Genomic DNA, 17,111 nt, shown 5'->3' with positions numbered 1-17,111 from the left:
CACTTCCTTTTGTCCTTATCTAAATGCCTCGCGCTAATTTCTTTATAATATGCGCCAGAGAACACCAGTTAATCCACACTAAGCAGGAGCAGGCTGCGGCTCAGTGATAGGCTGAACGAAAAACGTAGCGTTGACAGGACAAAAAGACGAGGATAGGCCGGATGCTACAAGTTCAACAGAGTATACTGTGAGTCCAGTTATAGCCAGATATTACTGGTCGTTATTGGTCAGACGGCTCAGTAGTCTGAGCGGAGGAAACGTGAGGCTGCCTTGTTTTGACATGCGCTAATTCAATTGCACCAGAGAGCCTAAAAACCGTCTTTCGCGCAGATAAGCTCGAGATGTTCCCTTAATATTTGGCCTTATTACTGGCCACAGGTTTGGCTTCATGCTTGCTCTTATGTATACTTTTATTTGAGATGATTTTCGTTTGCATTCAGTGAAAAGGTGGAGCAAACAAAAGTCATAACTTAGTCTGCCGCTTTTATTAAGCGCAGCAGAAAGTGTTGCAGGCGGTAAAAAAAAAAAAAAAACTGCGGTTATGAAGGCCGCATAACATGGCGTTCTAAGGCAACCGTTCACGGAATCCTCTGCACTTTGCGATGGTCATTAAAGTGGTGAAGCTTATGTAAGGGTTCTCGACTTCACCTTGCTGGCTGCGGAGCTTTTCTCTAATTTGAGCAGTGGGGGCCTGTGCGAAAGCGCTAGATAGCGCTGATGCGTAAAGAGTGCTTCATGGATCAGTAACAAGGGTTATCTAATCGGAGAAGACTTTATATAACTGTGCGCATTGGTAACATAATACGGCCATCGTGTGCATGACTTTATGCCAGGCTAGGCTTGGTATAGCTTCAACCAGCTATGGCTACCTGAACAAGGTGTCGACTAGGCTTGGTTTGGTTTGTTCATGGGTTTAACGTCCCAAAGCGACTACGGCTATGAGAGACGCTGTAGTGGAGGACTCCGGAAATTCCGAACACCTGGGGTTCTTTAACGTGCACTGACATCGCACAGCGCATGGGCGCCTTGCTTTTCGCCTCCATCGAAAAGCGACAGCCGAGGCCGGGATTCGATCCCGCATCCTTGGGAACAGTAGTCGAGCACCGTAACCTCTGCGCCAACTCGGCGGGGCAACGTCGTTTTGCTTGCCTCCTCTCCTTCCTTGGCACTAACTTCGTCTGGGCCAGTGCAGTTAGCGCAGTTAGCATGGAACTTGCATTGAAGTTTTTCCGCGCTAAAGACTGTTGTGTCATTGGTTCAGTAAATATAAGAGAGATCCTATTCAGGCTTCATAGAATGTTGTTAATTACGAGTAATGTAAGGCTACTGGAGGTCGAATGTCATCGGCCTTATCAAGGCGTCTAACGCACGGTGGTCTGCACGAAACTGGGCTTTAAACTCGCGAATCTGCTACGGGAACACTATGTCAGCATACGTCACTAGTCCCATTGAAAAACGTTCGAACTCAGGCGAACTGGGAAGACCGCGTGAATGAATAGCGCGAACACAGAAAAGAAGCATACTTTTTTTCAGGTCTACAGGTGTTACTGGGTATGTTGTCTCATTGTGAAATAAAGAATAGTTCAGGCACTTCCCCCTAACTCGTTTTTATTGAGAAGCGAGATGTGGCCAATGGCTAGAAAAAAAATTTGCAAAGCATACATGCCGGCACGCTTCTGCAGTTCGTCACACGTGCATCCTGTGCACGCACAGTTTCTTGCATGTCTGCAGATTGTAAAAACGGTTCCTGCCCACGAGACAGAGTGGACGCTGCAGGTTCTTGGTGGTGGCCGCTGTACAGCCGATGCCCGTGGTGCCTTTATCTGCGAAATACGGGTACTTGAGTCTCTTGGGGCTGCATGTTGCCTCACCAGGTACGGCACATAGGACGGTGCTGGCGCCAGTCTTGTGGCACGCCTGCCTGCACTCCTCGGAGGTAGAGAAGAGGCCGCTGGCGTTGCTGACGGGACAGCGGCCGCGTGGAAAGCTCCACACCTGGCAATGGTCGCCGTTGAAGAACCACAGCGGCCCTACCACGTCCTCCCTGGAAACGGGTCAGGGCAACCGGTCACTGTGATCCCCGGCCGTCTTCAACAATAAAAGAAAACTAACACAATATACTATACGAACAAGTAAAGTCATAGGCAACTGCAGTATACGCCCGCGGGGTACACTTAAATGTCTTCATTGTGGTTCGTGGTATGTGACTCATGATTTTCGGGTCGTCGTAATGGAGGTCTGCAGATAACATAGGCAAAATTTTCTTCTTCAGCGAACACTAATATCGCAAACTGCACGGGTGTCTTGCTTTTTGGCTGTATGGAAACGCGGCATCCACTGCCAGGATCGAACCGCGATTTCCACGATGAGTTCTGGAACTATTTAGGCGCCATTCTGTGCTTTGATAACTTTTTTGGTTATGTGACCTAAGCAAAGAGGATATGTGTAAAATATTTTGGTTATAGCAACGACTAGAAGAGGGAAGATCACAGGGTAACTGATATCCTGTGCAGTGAGTCACTGATGCGTGCATCGTTACCGTGTGAACGTACAAATGAGAATTAAAACCATTCGGAGTATGAAACACACCTATTAAAAAAAAAAAAAAAAGACAAGTGCATACTGCGGATTTAGATAAATACAAGCTCACTTCTTGCACTCCGTGAAGAGGACTTGTTCGTGGCAGATGGGGTCCTCGGAACCGGTCTTATTGGCGCATCTGTTGGCGCAGCCTTCTTGAGAAGCAAACCTGTTTGTTCCTCGGTTGCACACGGCCGCGTACGCCGGTGTTTGTTCCGGAAGAGAGACGCATGCCCGTTGCGAAGCATTGAAGTAAAACTCGTGCTTGACGGCCGTGCAGAGGGTGAACAAAGGTGGCCCGCACATCTGCTGCCTCTTGTTCACCTGCTTGAGATGAGAAACAGGTGACTAAAGCTCTCAGCGCAAGGTCCCTTAAAAGGGTAGAATATTAAATTTTAAAATAATGTGCATTTCTTATTTAGAATTTTTTCTAGCTACCGCAAACTCTCGCTCTACACGATTCTGACAAACTCTAGTCTATTGAATGCCCGTTTACCATTACCTGCACCCTTGCAACAGCGATATATTCACTCTTGCAGAACTTCCCGCATCCAGGATGCGTGGAATTAAATGATTGCAAATAAGGACACCAATACCAGCTTACACAGGTAAGCGATTAGAAGCCTCAGAGGACCAGCTATAGGGCTGACCTTTAATAAATATCAGAAATATATCTCTGCACTTGAAAATTCCGTTCCCGGCGTGGTTTTCTGATTACTGGTGGAATGAGCAAAAGAAAGGACGCAGCGCCTCTATCATATATACAAAATGAGGTTATTACCACAAGTCTGGCTTTTCGAAATTTGGACGAACCTGACTTCACATTAGCGTCGGCCTATTTATCCTGACTTTTATCCTGACACTGACATCCAAGGTATGGTTATTTTTCTACGAATTTTAATGAATTGAAGTATGATCCTAACGCCGCTCCCCATTCAGTAAACTTTACAAAAACAAACATCGACATGTGCTTGTATTTCACAATGCATTAGGTTATTTTGTTTAAAATCATTTCAGCGTTAAATAAATTTTAGGCATTATTGTACATCGTGTGAGCGTTGGTAAAGTGAGAGGTCTAGTCGATGCAAAAGTCGAGCACTTGCGGACTGTGTCCGTTTGAGTTTCAGATCAGCCTGAATGTCAAACCTTTGAGTCAAGCCTTAGCATCACATTTTATATATAGTTGTAGAGTTTAGTACGTAGAGTGTTGTAGCACCGCGAGTGTTATATCGTGTATAACTGAGCTTTACTAGTTACGTATCCAAAATAGTAACAATTCTGTTAACTGAGATTGCACATTTAGCTCTTCGGTTCAACATATAGGTTATATATCGTTAGATACGTTAAGTCTACTTATATTGCACTAGACAAACTGTAGGTCCTAATTATTCATCGTCGAAGTGTTCAGTGTGATTAAGTTACATATTTAAGTAACAACCTTAAATCATGTGCCGTCGGATAGCTTACATCCAGTAAGACTGCATTACACAAATTGCAAGTCGCAATTGTATATCGCTATAAGCTAATCTGAAATAAAAATTGAACTTTAGACTTCAATCTCAAATCTATATGATTGGAAAATCTCTCTCCCAGTGTGACCCGAAAAAAAAAAAAAACTCTACAAACACTCGTCTAACTCCATTCAGCCATGGTTAAACCGTTGCCAATTTTTTTCTCAACTTCCACTAGTTTAGCTAAACTAGGGTATTATATAGAGCTAATCCCAAATTATCCTGCGCTAGCATTGTTAGCACTAGTATTGTATCTGTTATCTTGACTCGCCACGCTATAGCCATGCTGCACGACGTGCTATGAATATCTTGTCAGATTCAGTGATCCATGCGCCTCGTTCGATTGGATTTCGATCTCAAAATTGCTGCGCAATTTGTGGGCAGCTTCTGGCAATTTGGGCAAAACATTTGGTCTCGGGGCGTTACGCAAACTGACGACACAGACACACGTGTTGCTGCTGCAGTAGCGCGGACACTACAGAGAAAAGCGCAGAAAACGGCGCATATGTGGAATGAGACGATAATTAGTATTAACCAATTTGAACGTCACAGCTTGGAGAGCATAAGTGAATATTGCCGCGAACCTTGCAATAGACAGTTTTAGATGCTCATTTTTATGGCCAGTGGAGCTGAGCGGCCGTGCGAAGACGACACTGCGCATGTGAAGAGTTCAGAGGCGGCCAGCTTGTTTACGCCTGCTGGGAAGCCATCCCCAGCAGATCCATATGCAGCGCCCAAGCGTGCGTAAGCGTGCGTAAGCGTGTGCAAGCGCGCTTGCCTGGGATATCAAAGCAAAGCGCTCCGATCTTATCCGCCCGGGCGAGCTGAAACTCTTTTGAGGCGAAAGCCTCTAATGCATCATCGTTTTCTCGTGCGACACTCCGCTGGTGTATCAACCGGTCAGCTCAGCTCCGCTGGTCGTAAAAACACTTGGCTAAAGCCCTCCGGTCTTAATTTGTTCTCGCTGAGAGCCGCTCGCGTGCGACCTTGTAACTTTGCTTGTGCCGCACAGAAAGACCTTGGGATCTTTTGTTTATGTTCAGTGTCGCTAAGACACGGGTTTATCATTTTGTTTGTCGCGCATGATGCGCTGAGATGTATCAAGAATGGTTGCAGCCACTCGACTCTGCTTCCACAATGTTCTAGTTTATTCTGGTCACCGTTTCCGACTTTATCCAGATGTTCAGATCATCAAATTTAAAATAAACGCTAACGAGTGCAATCAGTCTTCTAAATTCGACGACCGCCTGGCCCGGTTGCTGTTATCGCCGCCGCCAAATTATTTAGTCCTTTCGCGGGCGCAGGTTACACCAATAAAGAGTTCAGTTAGCCGACCCCAGTCTCATAATTCGTTTATTGCTTTCTGCATTGTCACCAACGCATGATAATATGAAATCATCTGAAACGTTTTTTTTTTTTTTTTTTCCATGCCCTTCGTCTATGACGGGTTGTTGCCAATAGAACTTGTCAAAACTGCAGTAATCAGTTATCATTATCAGTTCCTGTAGCTCCTAACTTTAAGCAAACCGGAACGATGACCTTACATAATATTACCTTCTCGGGTAAGCCTCAAAAGGGAAGTTTAAATTTTACCCTCCCATTTTTTATGCCAACGTCAAGCGTCCTTGAAGACAGTACTTTAGGACAAAAATCGTGCATCGCCCAACGCGATTTTTTTCCATCCGCGTAATGGATACCTGAGTAAGAGTATAATATAGTTAAGGGAAAAATAAGCTGTACCTTGAAGAGTATGACTCGACAGCATTAACGACTCCCCTTTGTGCATAGCTCTCAATGAACATTCTCTATCGCCTACCCTCAGTCCTCACAGACGTGTACTCGTGCTTCTCTGCCAAGCATACGAGCGGTAATTTAACCTAGTCTTTAAAATCTGGCTTTCATTTGGTATATTTTTACTGCGCACTTGTGAGATGGCATTGCCAAGCAGGCCAATGCTAATTAAAATGGTTGGTTAAACTATTTCACCGCATATTTATTTACTCCGTGTTCGCGAGAAGGCGCAAGCTCCATTAACCTCAAACATACCTCTAATCTCATACATGCCGCTAGCAAACCGTCCCAGGCAACCGCATTGTGTAAAAGCCCGCACAATGCAGACATGTTATGAACGCGAAGACGACGAAACGGATAGTGACGGGAGGCGGAGGCACTTACTTTCGGCAAAACTCTCGGCAATTCGTCCATTGTGATATCGACCAGAGTGACTTCGCTCGTACTCGTAGCTTTTTTAGTCGCTTTCGCGGCTGTCCTATAAGGATATCTGCAGAGGCCGAGAAAAAAAAAAATCAGATTTGCAGCTCATGAGAGGCTTTTCACGGGGAATCCAATGCAAACCCATAACCCTACATTTGAAGTTTAGCAGCTATCTTGCTTGGTGCTGAATACGTCCACAAACCACAGAGCGCTCTAAAAAGCAGCAGTGCGCTCACGTAAGCAGCATCGTTCACAATTGGCTGTAGTTGCGAAGGCTGCCTACTTTTCATTGAAAATGTGTCCTAAGGATCGAGCAAACTCGTTAGAAAAGATCCCATCATGATCTGTTTGTGTTTTTTTTATTATTATCATGGAGATACAGAAGCTTCGTATATAACTTTCAGGTTCGTGAATAACATGCACTGCTTCATGCCATGTTATTTTGCTTAGATTCCTAGTGTTCGGCTATTTCAATAAAACCTCTCAAATTTTCAACATCTGGACAGTGTCATAACGTGTACGCGCGTTGCTTAGGCATATTTGCAAGCATAAATATCCAGCTTATCGCACCTCTATCCTACTGTTAAAGCTGATGCAATGCGTGGGATATACCGTCCCTAATATTTTCACAGTGATCCATCTTCGGCCTTAATCTTCATGTCCATACTCGGCCTGAGTAGTTTCTCTCATGTTATTTTACTACGAATTTATTTAGGGAAAACAGCTTGTCCACTGTACATCCGATTAAGGGATGTGATCAAGCTACTCAAGTAAATTTTTCTCAGTAAAAGTTAAATACAAACAGTGGTGCTACTACTAAACTTTTGACGCTCCACTGTGTTAAAAAAAAATTCTTCCAAGCTATCTGGTGTGTCCAGACGTCCTAAATATCAATACAATAGTTTTCAACACAATATAACGATTGTTATTCTTTATAGGTGAGTTCCAACATTTGCAGGAAGTTAGCCTGTTTGAGTCAGCTTACAGTGTTTGATTTCGCCGAGCTACATTGACCATAGGGCACGCCGTATAGAAGCAGTTTGACAATTTTGATCACCTGGTGTTCTTTAACATGTGGAGAGAAAGATGCTCAAGTTGTTTAAAAGTCTACATCTCAACTGCAGAATATTTGGTTACCGCCAGAAAGACCCTCTGATAACTATTTCTTTTAAAGATGGACACAAGGTTGGAAACTCAAAGAAACGATAAGGCAGAAATATTTCAGCAATATTGCTCTCCGTATTAGCTATTTGGTACAAAGGTAGTGTATTGAAAATAATTAGGAAGCTGAATACAACTGGAAAAAGGAATGAATTCTATGGTTGGCACAGGTTCAGAACACCGCAAGGAAATAATTGAATTCGACTTGCGAAAGTTAGAATAATTGGTGGTGATTGCGCCTTAAAGGTTTAAGTGATGCTGAGTTTCAAACATGTGCTGTGAAACTCTGTATATGCGACAATGTCTCGACAAAGCACTTTCATTCAAGAGTATTTCAATACAACGAGCACTCCTCCATTCATATGAACGTTTATATTTTGATGGTCAGCAGCCTGGAGAATTTATTCATCTAATTCAATAGCATTAGAAGTTTAACTGTAAATATTGATTAATTGTCGATAATCGAGAAAAAATTGTGAACATATGAAATGCGCATACAGTAGCGAGGACGAATAACAAATGATTTAGTTTAGTTAAACAAAAATCGAAGACACTTTGGCGACTAAATTGATGAAAGGCGAAATCCTGAGTGCTGCATTCTGCAACGCGACTGTTGCGCATGTAGCGATGAATGCTGCTAGGAGTAAAGCGAGCGACTACTCCTTCACATTCTTCGAGTGCATTTATTCAGTGAATTCTGCGTGGCAACGACGAGATCAGCCTCCTCGTATTTTCGCAGTTGTTCTACGTTTACTGTTGTGCGGTTGATTTTACCGGGTGCGTGGCACTAATTGGTAATTCATTAGTTAATCACGCAACTCTCCCTGATCAGGAATCAATGATTAATTTGTCGTTAATTAGTGACAATTAGTAAACAGTCATTAGTCATTACTCAGCAATTATTATTAATTAGTATTAAGTAATCATTTTTTGATTAATACTTGTTCATTGATTGGCATATGACCATATAAGGCACACATTCGCGCATACTGTGGGGCTGCTCTGTGATAAGTCAAGACCTACCAATCAGAGCCAACGCAATAGCGTGACACTTTTGCTGACGACAACGATGAGGCAATAATGGCTTTCGCCTTAAAAATGAATATTTTGGTATGTGGGGTTTAACGTCCCAAAGCGACTCAAGCGTCAGCGATGCCGTAGTGGAAGACTGCGGAAATGTCAACATATTGGGGTTCTTTAACGTGCACTCTCATCGTACAGTACACGGGAGGCCGAGTTTTTGCCTCCATCGAAAATTGGAAGCAGCGGCTGAGATTCGATCCCGTATACTTGGGTACAGCAGTTGAGCGCCGTAACCACTGCACCACCTTAGCATGGCGTTAACGAATTTCGTATTACGAAAAAGAACGCAACAGACAGGAGCAGACGACCGGAAGGGAATGTGAGGTGAAGAACTTAGTGGTGCTAATTTGCGAAAATTCGCTGAACGCAGGGCAACTTCTAAATATGATCGTTGGTTTTCAGTGTGTCCCTCCCTGTTTCATGGATACACGATTTCTCACTGTAGCTGATAGATATTTTGCAGTTGCTTAGTGAGCACAAAGCTAGGAATGAGTGTAAAAAAATATATAAATCAAAGAATTCCTTACAGTCATGTGCTTGACCCCCTATTATGGCTATGGCCCAACGTTAGTTCTTGCAAGTCCCGGCCACGAGCTGAGTCGTCTTATTATGCAAGACAGAGCTGATTGTGCAGATGCCTATATATACGGTCACTTCAAGCATTGTAGGGCCCGTTCTGGAAACGTTACGTACGGTGTATTTTCTTTCTTTCCTGGTTTGGCGACTGCCCTAGTGGTCATCTGGTGCGACGCGGTCAGCGGCCTCCAGGATCCGCCGATGCTGCCCCCCGATGACACTGGCGCCGCCAGCGAATGCTGCTCCTCGTGCGGCGTGAACTCGTTCTCGACGACCCACGTGGTGGTGCGGCCCAGCAGCAGCGAGGCCACCAGCAGCGCGATCAGCAGCACCGAGAACACGAGCAGCCGCGCCAGGTTGCCCATCCAACTGGGCTCGGCTCCGCCACCGCCTCCGGTCGTCGCGGACGCGTCCAGCTCCTGGTGAGCAACGTGATTAACTCCTCCAGTTAGCCCACTTGAATGGTGTCCCCGCCTCTGCACGAGGCATCTCATTTGCTGCGTAGATGTGTTCGCAGCCACTTGCTGCGAATATACCCTGTTCGACAAAGGACGCGGTTCCACTTAAAAAAAACTACTAAAGATGGACGCAGGTAAGAGATATTCAGCTGAATGACCACGTGTGTTAAGTACAAACCAACTCCTTGCCTCAGAAGATTGCGTGTGAGCGCGTTTTCGCATATTCGTTACGAACTATGGACGCTTTAAAACACATCTGACTTGAAGTTTAATTCCTGCCGTAACCCGCATATAGCCTAACTTTCAATTCTTATATTCCTGTCCAGGTGCTCAGTCTTGAAGTAACGAAATGCTGCTGACATCGCCCACAAACTTCTGCCAATATGCATTGCTATGAAGCCAACGAAAATAATGTTCTTTGCAGAAGGTCAGCCACCGGACATATTTTGTCTATAAAAAGAACGTGGGAGATAAAAATCTGCAGACGTCCTCAGGACTCATGCTGGCCATGGAATTAGCGGCGGTCCCTGCATGGGCGGGGTTGTACCAGGCAAAACGCAACTCTTAAAGCGATAGCCTTTATAGGCTCATGAGTGTCTGTCCGCGAGATGTGTCCACATTTCTTCGAGAGAATGCGCGGGATACCGCGAGGTTGTGAATTCGTCGCCAAGTTACTTCATCCGACATGAATAGACGTGACGTCATGACCGGAAGTCCGATCACCTATATAACCAGAGGTGACGTCAATTCCGGTCATGATGTCACGTCCGGTCATGTCCGATGACATCACCCGGCGTTTCATGCATATATGAAGCTGACCTCAGAGGGCGTTTGATCCAGGCGCCCGTGCGGCCCCATTCATTTGGCGCTTCCTCCAACGCCGCACCCTACAGCATACAGAAGCAGACGCAGTAAAGCAGGAATCAGCGGCGTTTCACTAAAGGCTTTCGACTCATTGCACTTTAGTGTTCGAAAGTGTCTTAAAAACATTTTCCCAGATAAATGTTTGATGAAGCGCAAGTCGCGATGAATTCTCTATGGTGACACAGTGTCCAACCATGTCTCCTCAGATCTGGAAGGCGAAGTTTCAAGTTGCAGGTTACGAGACTGTATATGGTCTGGCTGATTGACGAAGCTTGCGTAGTCTGGTGCGGGTGGGGAGTAATACACGCAGTGGTCTCCGTGGAAGTAAATTGTAAGGTTATTTGTAGGAAGGCCTCATATGATATGAAGGAGGTGGAAAAAATGAGAGAGCGAAAAACATGCCAGCTAGCATGCGGCATTTTTGCTGGCAAAAGCTGCTGGCAAGCAGCGCTTTAAAGAGGAACGAAAATGGGATTCATGCACTAGTCATTGAGGAGGGTGTAGGAAGAGGCTGACAACTGAGGGTATACTGTACATCAACAGAGCAGCAAGAAAGGTCAATAGTTGTTGGGAGCTGGGAACAGATGGCCGCTCTGGTGAGGATGTCCGACCTTTAAGGAGGTTAATAAGGTACTTAAAACGAATGGTCTTCGCTCTTCTACAAACCTGCAGGAAGCCAGCCCTTTCTGATCTCCATTGAATTTCTCTGCCTTCCTGCGGCGGCAAGACAAATGAGCGAATTGCACCAATAGTATTGGTAGCCATTTGTAGGTTTCGAATTTATATCTTCACCGCCCGTCACTTTTTTCTGATTATTGAGCACGCTTAATTGAACAGTGGCTTCCCAACTTCACGGTATGCTAAAGCCGATATCTCCGAGGTATTGGACTATGTTTCTCATGACCACAATATTATCTGCCTCAACATCTGTTGCGGCTTTCGCATGTAAAACTGCGTTTGAGTTTTCTTACCTAAACTCAAGGCCCATTTTCGAGCACTAGGCCGTTTCTATAGCTATTTCGGCAGACCCTATATACTCCCAGGTGTCAATCTTTAACTCCTTTTATTATTTTCATAACTCGCCTCGTTGTTGAGTTGTCATTCATTTGCGGTCTTCACAAATTCCATGCTAATGAAAACACATTATGATGCTCCCGCGCCTCTTCAAATCATATGTACGCCATTGAGTAGAGGCTGTATATAAACGCTCTTTTCTTTCAGTCAGGCCGTTTTCCCGCACCCGAAAAGTAAGAAATACTGCCTCCAACAGACTCTGCCCATCAACAAATACAGGCTTCGTCGACCTCCTTTAACTGACTGGCTCATCAGTTCCCCAATTTTCTCAAAGTCTTGTTCTTGATATACCGCTACACGCGGTGAGAATGTTTGGGTCTCCGGGCGGAGTTTTCTAGCTGTTAATCTCCACCCATCTGCTTCAATGAGTTGTGGAGCATTTCGCTTCCGGGAAAGCGCACGCCTGTCTACTGGTCTACACGAGGGTTTTAGTTCATCTTTAGTTGATACCCTATCTTAGTTAACCTGCCCTAAAAAGGTTGGAAACTTGGCTATAGCTTTCCATAATATCTAAACGTATGCTATCTATCTGCCCAAAGCCGCCTGCATCAATATATGTCATGCCACTGATCTCTCTCATTCACTAGGTACGCTAATTTTTCTTCAGTGCGTCCGACAGCTGGCTTCCCTCTGCAATGCAGTTCATGGGTGTTGGACTCTGAACCAGGCTGCTAATCCTCCATTCAAACTGCGCCGTTGCTACCCGTGTCCCGTCGGAAGGTAATAATCTCTGTATTAGTCTTTTCTTGTAATCCTGTTTTGTGCTCTTGCATGTCGTTCCTAAATTTTCCTTTTTTAACAAACTGTTTGGTATAAGCCCACTCCTGGAGACGTCGTTCATTTTGTGTACTTTACAGCCGAGCATGTACGATGAAACTCTTAACCAAATAACTACGCCTGTTGCATGTTCCTTGTTGATTCGAGTACTTGAATCGAAATCTCATCAATAAGAATTTATCTTGCCTCTATACTAGTTCTGCATGCTGACTGCCGATGTGCTACCTCATTTCATCAGGTTTCCCTCCGACACTCAAAAAGGGGCGCACCCGGACGCTTCTTATTTGGCGTCTTGCTGCTCTGGAAGGCAAGTCTCTCTACCTCTTTCTGATACTCAATTGTGGCCTGTTCCGTTACACGGTAAACATGTTCTCCCTTCAAATCTGCTTCACCATCCCCGACATAACATTTTATTTTTCTTACTTGCATGTCACTCATTATGCCATCTACGCTGATTCTTACGCAGCTACAGCTTGATGCTATTCAGCCTAAAACACTCCCCCGCCTACTGTCCAAGGAAACTAAGGCCGAACTTGCTTCGCTGTAGACTTATCCTGCCTTCTCTTTTCGATGTCTGGGTACTTGTAGATTGATGCAAGTGAACTGGATAACCAGGTTACTCCCGAGCTTCCTAACAGTGGCCGTTTATCCCCTGTACAAAGCTTATAGAGGGCGGGTGAAGATTTTCTCTTAGCGCCATCATCAAATATTGCTACACGGCTTTCCGCCTCAACCGTAAACTCTGTATCCACCCTCATCGAAGTACTTCTGTGCGCGAGGCACGTCCTTCGGCAGAAATAGCGTTGTACTGCCATGACACCTGCGCGGCTATATCTACAGAATTCGTTGCGATCCTTCATGTTACAAAGTCCTTACCCGTTAAAGAGCAAATTTACTTTCACGCTCCCTATAGACTCCTCCCTAGTTGTTTTTCAATCGGGTTTCTTTCCACCCGTTTTCATAATGTCGCTACATGTTTGCACTGGCTTGGTGCTGAGAGTGAAGGCCTGCACGTGCTGGTGCAGCCCATCAAATATTAGGCGTCTAAGTGTTGTGCCTCAATAAAGTCTTGTACTACTACTTCCTGATTTGACGCAAAACTAAGTCACCGACATACCACAACTTAATTATATGGGACAAAATGTTTAAGTTTATTTGTCTGGTGTTTCTTTTTTCGTACGTTTTAAATGCCCCCTTTGTGCACTGACGCACCAAGCCATGGCCTTAATAATGCATTGTGAGCTGAACTTTCTCTAGACCAAAATAAATAAATATACTCACAGAAGCGCTGAGCCATGAGGCGGAAGTATGAGAAACGTACAGAAATTGATTACTCACAGAAAGACTTATGACTATGTTGCATGGAATATAGCCTTGTTCCTTAAAATGCCTCCATATTTTGAAAACTCTGCTCGAACGGGAGGGTTGTTTTTGACTGAAGGCTTTAAACCCCATTGTAAAAAAAAAAAGCACACCTCTACCGCAAGTAAGCCTTAGTTCTGAAAATAATGGTGATACATCGAAGAGAAGGACGCAAATATGTGCCATTAAGCACGGTAAAAATACAATGAACCACAGACTACCCCTCTCCGCCCTATTTTCTGTTTGGTGACAATGTGCAACCGTATAGACCTGTAAGTAACGTTCATGACACTCAATTTATTTTGTGGATGACAACTTGGCCTCGATATATGACATATCATGGAGCTTGTGGTGTTTGTACTCCACAACTCCTCCAGTTCACAAACTCCTCGGAAGTTAATAGATTGCATGCGTTCTAGAAGGTGTAAAATCACCCGAGAACCAAGCCCCTGAGCAATTATCAGTGCTTGAGCGCAAATGTTGGTTCAATCTTGGTGTATTAGATGGTGGGAAATATTTAGTTGTAAGTTTTGCATTCTAAAAAAGACACTGCTAGCAAAAACGCTTACTTGAGATTTGCAACGAGGAATGAGAAGAATTAAAGCTTATTTCTCTTTTTGATATTTTATGGCGCTCTATCGTCTGTCGTGTCTATCGTGCACAACACGAAACCAGCCTAGCTGCACTCTCCTTGGCAGCTGCTGCGCGGGCGACCACGTTACATAGTCAGTGGCACGATGCCATTTTTATCGCGTAACATCTGGTGCTGGTAGGAAAAAGAACCCTCGCTCATTGACGCGCGCAGCCCTCTCTGTGACTAACGTGCAGCAGCAGGCTGCAGAGCGATCAAAATTGAGCAGACATGTCATGACTCAATCTGTTTTTAGGTGCAAATGTCGTCAACAAGCACCGCTAATGACAACTTTTTTGTGATGACGTGCCTCATATTATTTTCACATTGATATCTCTTAGTGTGCCAACATTAAATTTCTGGGAATCGCGAAATTTTCTTTTGAAAAATAAGCCTGTTGTCGTTCGTGCGTAGCCGAAAAAAAATGCAGTATTTGAAATATTTCCCAACAATATATTTTCTGCATTAAGTACAGCAAACCGCCAAAATTGCAATAGTAAACCAGGAAGGATGAGAACAGAGTATAGTGAAAATAAATAGCGCCCGACACTACTAGATAACACCCTTATTAAGAAGCTTTCTTTCCATCATGTACACCAGCTCCGCTCCAATCCCAGTGATCCCCTTATAGTAGAAAAAGACTGTAAACAAGCTCTTTAGTTCCAATAAAGTGCAGTAACACGGTTCGAAGCAGTTTACAATTAACCGCACTATACTGGTGCCTTCTCTCTTATTATAGATCAGAAATGAAACACCTTTAGCCTGCGCTTTTTTTTTTCTTATCAACATGTTGTAAACGAGACGAAATATCAATCTCCCATAACGCTTTTAAATTCGTGCGGGCAAGATAATTTGAGCCTGCTTTGAATATTATTTTGATTTTACAGTTTTTTCTCCAATATCAGCGGCTATATTTACTGTTGCAGACCTGAAAGGAAGAACATAATAAGTTTATCGGTTTTGATTTCAATAGCATGCTGCAAGAGAGGAACAATCATGAAATCCCCGATCAGCCACGCCCAACCACATTTAGGATGCCTCACAGCTGCTTCCTGCCTGACGCGCATCGTAAGTTAAACGCTTTATTTAGGACATCAAAACCTCTACTAATAATATTTGACTCAAAAGTATTAAAGGCGTCGACAGTGCGCTGTCTGCTCAAACGCTCTTATCTCATTAGGCCGCTGCGGCTGCCGATTCCAGGGCCGCGAGTTCGCTGCCGTCAGTGGTGGCTGTGTTTTCAGTTGGCAGAATATATAAATGGCAGTGCTGCCGAGGGCTTAAGAGCGTTAAGGATTACCTGATGGTTATAAATCCTCGCAAGCTCATTATTACGCGCTGCCTTCTTACCAATGCGTCACTTACGGGCGTTAAGCTCCTGATGTATCTTTGTATCTTCCTCACTTCAACCATAAAATGTCAGACTCACTTGCCACCTGCGCTAGAAATTGCGCCCACTTTAGTTTCCCACATATCCGAAGAGAACAGTACTATTGCAGAGGAGCGCCGATTAGAATGCGATATACGAATAAAGGTGCCAAAAATAAACGACAAACAATAAATAAATGGCTTCATGCATGAGGCGTTCAAAGAGAAGATAGGGAAACTAACGTCCAACTGTACAAAATGGCGAAGACTGAGCAATGATCGAAGGAAAGAAAACAACACGCGATTATGATATTCCAATCACATTTTAAGCTTCCACTGCGTAATGCGACTACCGTCGATTACAAGTCAAACGTAATCGTTAACAACGAATTTATAAGACCCCTTTTATGCCTCCCGAAAGCAGGATGTGAAGCAGAAAATGCCGTAAAGGTCTTACAGTATTAAAATCAAGTGCATTTAAATCACATTCAGAAGTAGATTCGTTATAAAATAGAACACGCCGTTACTGCTGTGAGACCAACTTCGAATCAGCAGTATTTAATGGACAGTACAATGTCCAGAAGCAAACAAAAGATTGGTTTGGCTTGGTTTGGTTTGGTTTGTGGGGTTTAACATCCCAAAGCGACTCAGACTATGAGAGACGCCGTAGTGGAGGACTCCGAAAATTTCGACCACCTGGGGTTCTTTTAACGTGCACTGACATCGCACAGCACACAGGCTCCTTGCTTTTCGCTGCCAGTGAAAAGCGGCCGTCGAGGCCGTAATTCGATCCCGCATCCTTGGACACAGTAGTTTGAGCGCCCTAACCACTGCGCCACCCCGGCGGATGGAAACAAAATAAAAAGGAAAACCAGCAGACTGAGAGGTTGGTGTAGTGTGCTCATGCCTACCGCCACGGATTTTCCCTCCTCCTGGAGAACGCCACCGCAAATACAGGCATTGCATGAAGCAAAGTTATCAGGATGCGAACATCAGGCCCCCGGCAGGCACATTTACCTCGGAGCCACCGATGGTCGTGTCCGGGAACCCCTGCCCGGTACCGGACTGCGCCCAGAAGTCGACGGGCGCCGCGGGCCAGTACGGGGAGGCCGCCCATTGCTGTTGGAACGGGTCGATGCCATAATACCGCTGCCGCCGCTGCTGCGAAGCTGCAATCTCCATGTTTGAAACAACGGCTAGTTTCGAGCATGCAGCGCCTAGAACACGGATGAGCCTTTCTTCCTCCTCTTTGTCTTGGCTACTTCAAAAGCCACTAATCACTGTCTTAAGAAATGGCTGCTTTTGGAAGATATTTCAGTTAGGCAGACAGGGCTTAAAACAATATTCATCGAATGGTTATCAGTCAGTAAAGCAGCGTATGCTGTTTGCTATACCAACTTTACTATTGGTTAGTAATTCCTCCATGTCCTCTCTACTGCATTCTTAAAGAAT

The 17,111-nt window shown here is 44.7% G+C and overlaps 1 protein-coding gene across 1 annotated transcript; it reads right to left on the bottom strand.

The window, feature by feature from the left end:
- Positions 1 to 1,686: 1,686 nt before the first annotated feature.
- On the bottom strand, positions 1,687 to 16,841 carry LOC146198496 (uncharacterized). Its single transcript, XM_084591914.1, has 5 exons — positions 16,677 to 16,841; positions 9,243 to 9,544; positions 6,267 to 6,372; positions 2,651 to 2,904; positions 1,687 to 2,044 (listed from the first exon to the last, which is right to left on the bottom strand). The coding sequence occupies exons 1-5, from the start codon at positions 16,839 to 16,841 to the stop codon at positions 1,687 to 1,689; spliced, it is 1,185 nt and encodes a 394-aa protein (XP_084448040.1).
- Between the last annotated feature and the right edge of the window lie 270 nt (positions 16,842 to 17,111).

Source organism: Amblyomma maculatum, chromosome 2 (assembly GCF_055883805.1).
Source record: "Amblyomma maculatum isolate TAMU_Amacu chromosome 2, ASM5588380v1, whole genome shotgun sequence".
Taxonomy (NCBI): Eukaryota; Metazoa; Arthropoda; class Arachnida; order Ixodida; family Ixodidae; genus Amblyomma; species Amblyomma maculatum.
Note: the sequence above shows the minus strand (reverse complement) of the source record. Positions and strands in the feature narration are given on the sequence as shown.

Excerpts from the sequence above, each read along its gene's own strand:
- LOC146198496 (XM_084591914.1), bottom strand. The coding sequence starts at position 16,841 with ATGGAGATTGCAGCTTCGCAGCAGCGGCGGCAGCGGTATTATGGCATC. Across the intron at positions 2,905-6,266 it reads TGCCGAGAGTTTTGCCGAAA|GTGAACAAGAGGCAGCAGAT; the intron begins GTAAGTGCCTCC and ends CATCTCAAGCAG. Across the intron at positions 2,045-2,650 it reads CTCTTCACGGAGTGCAAGAA|GGAGGACGTGGTAGGGCCGC; the intron begins GTGAGCTTGTAT and ends ACCCGTTTCCAG.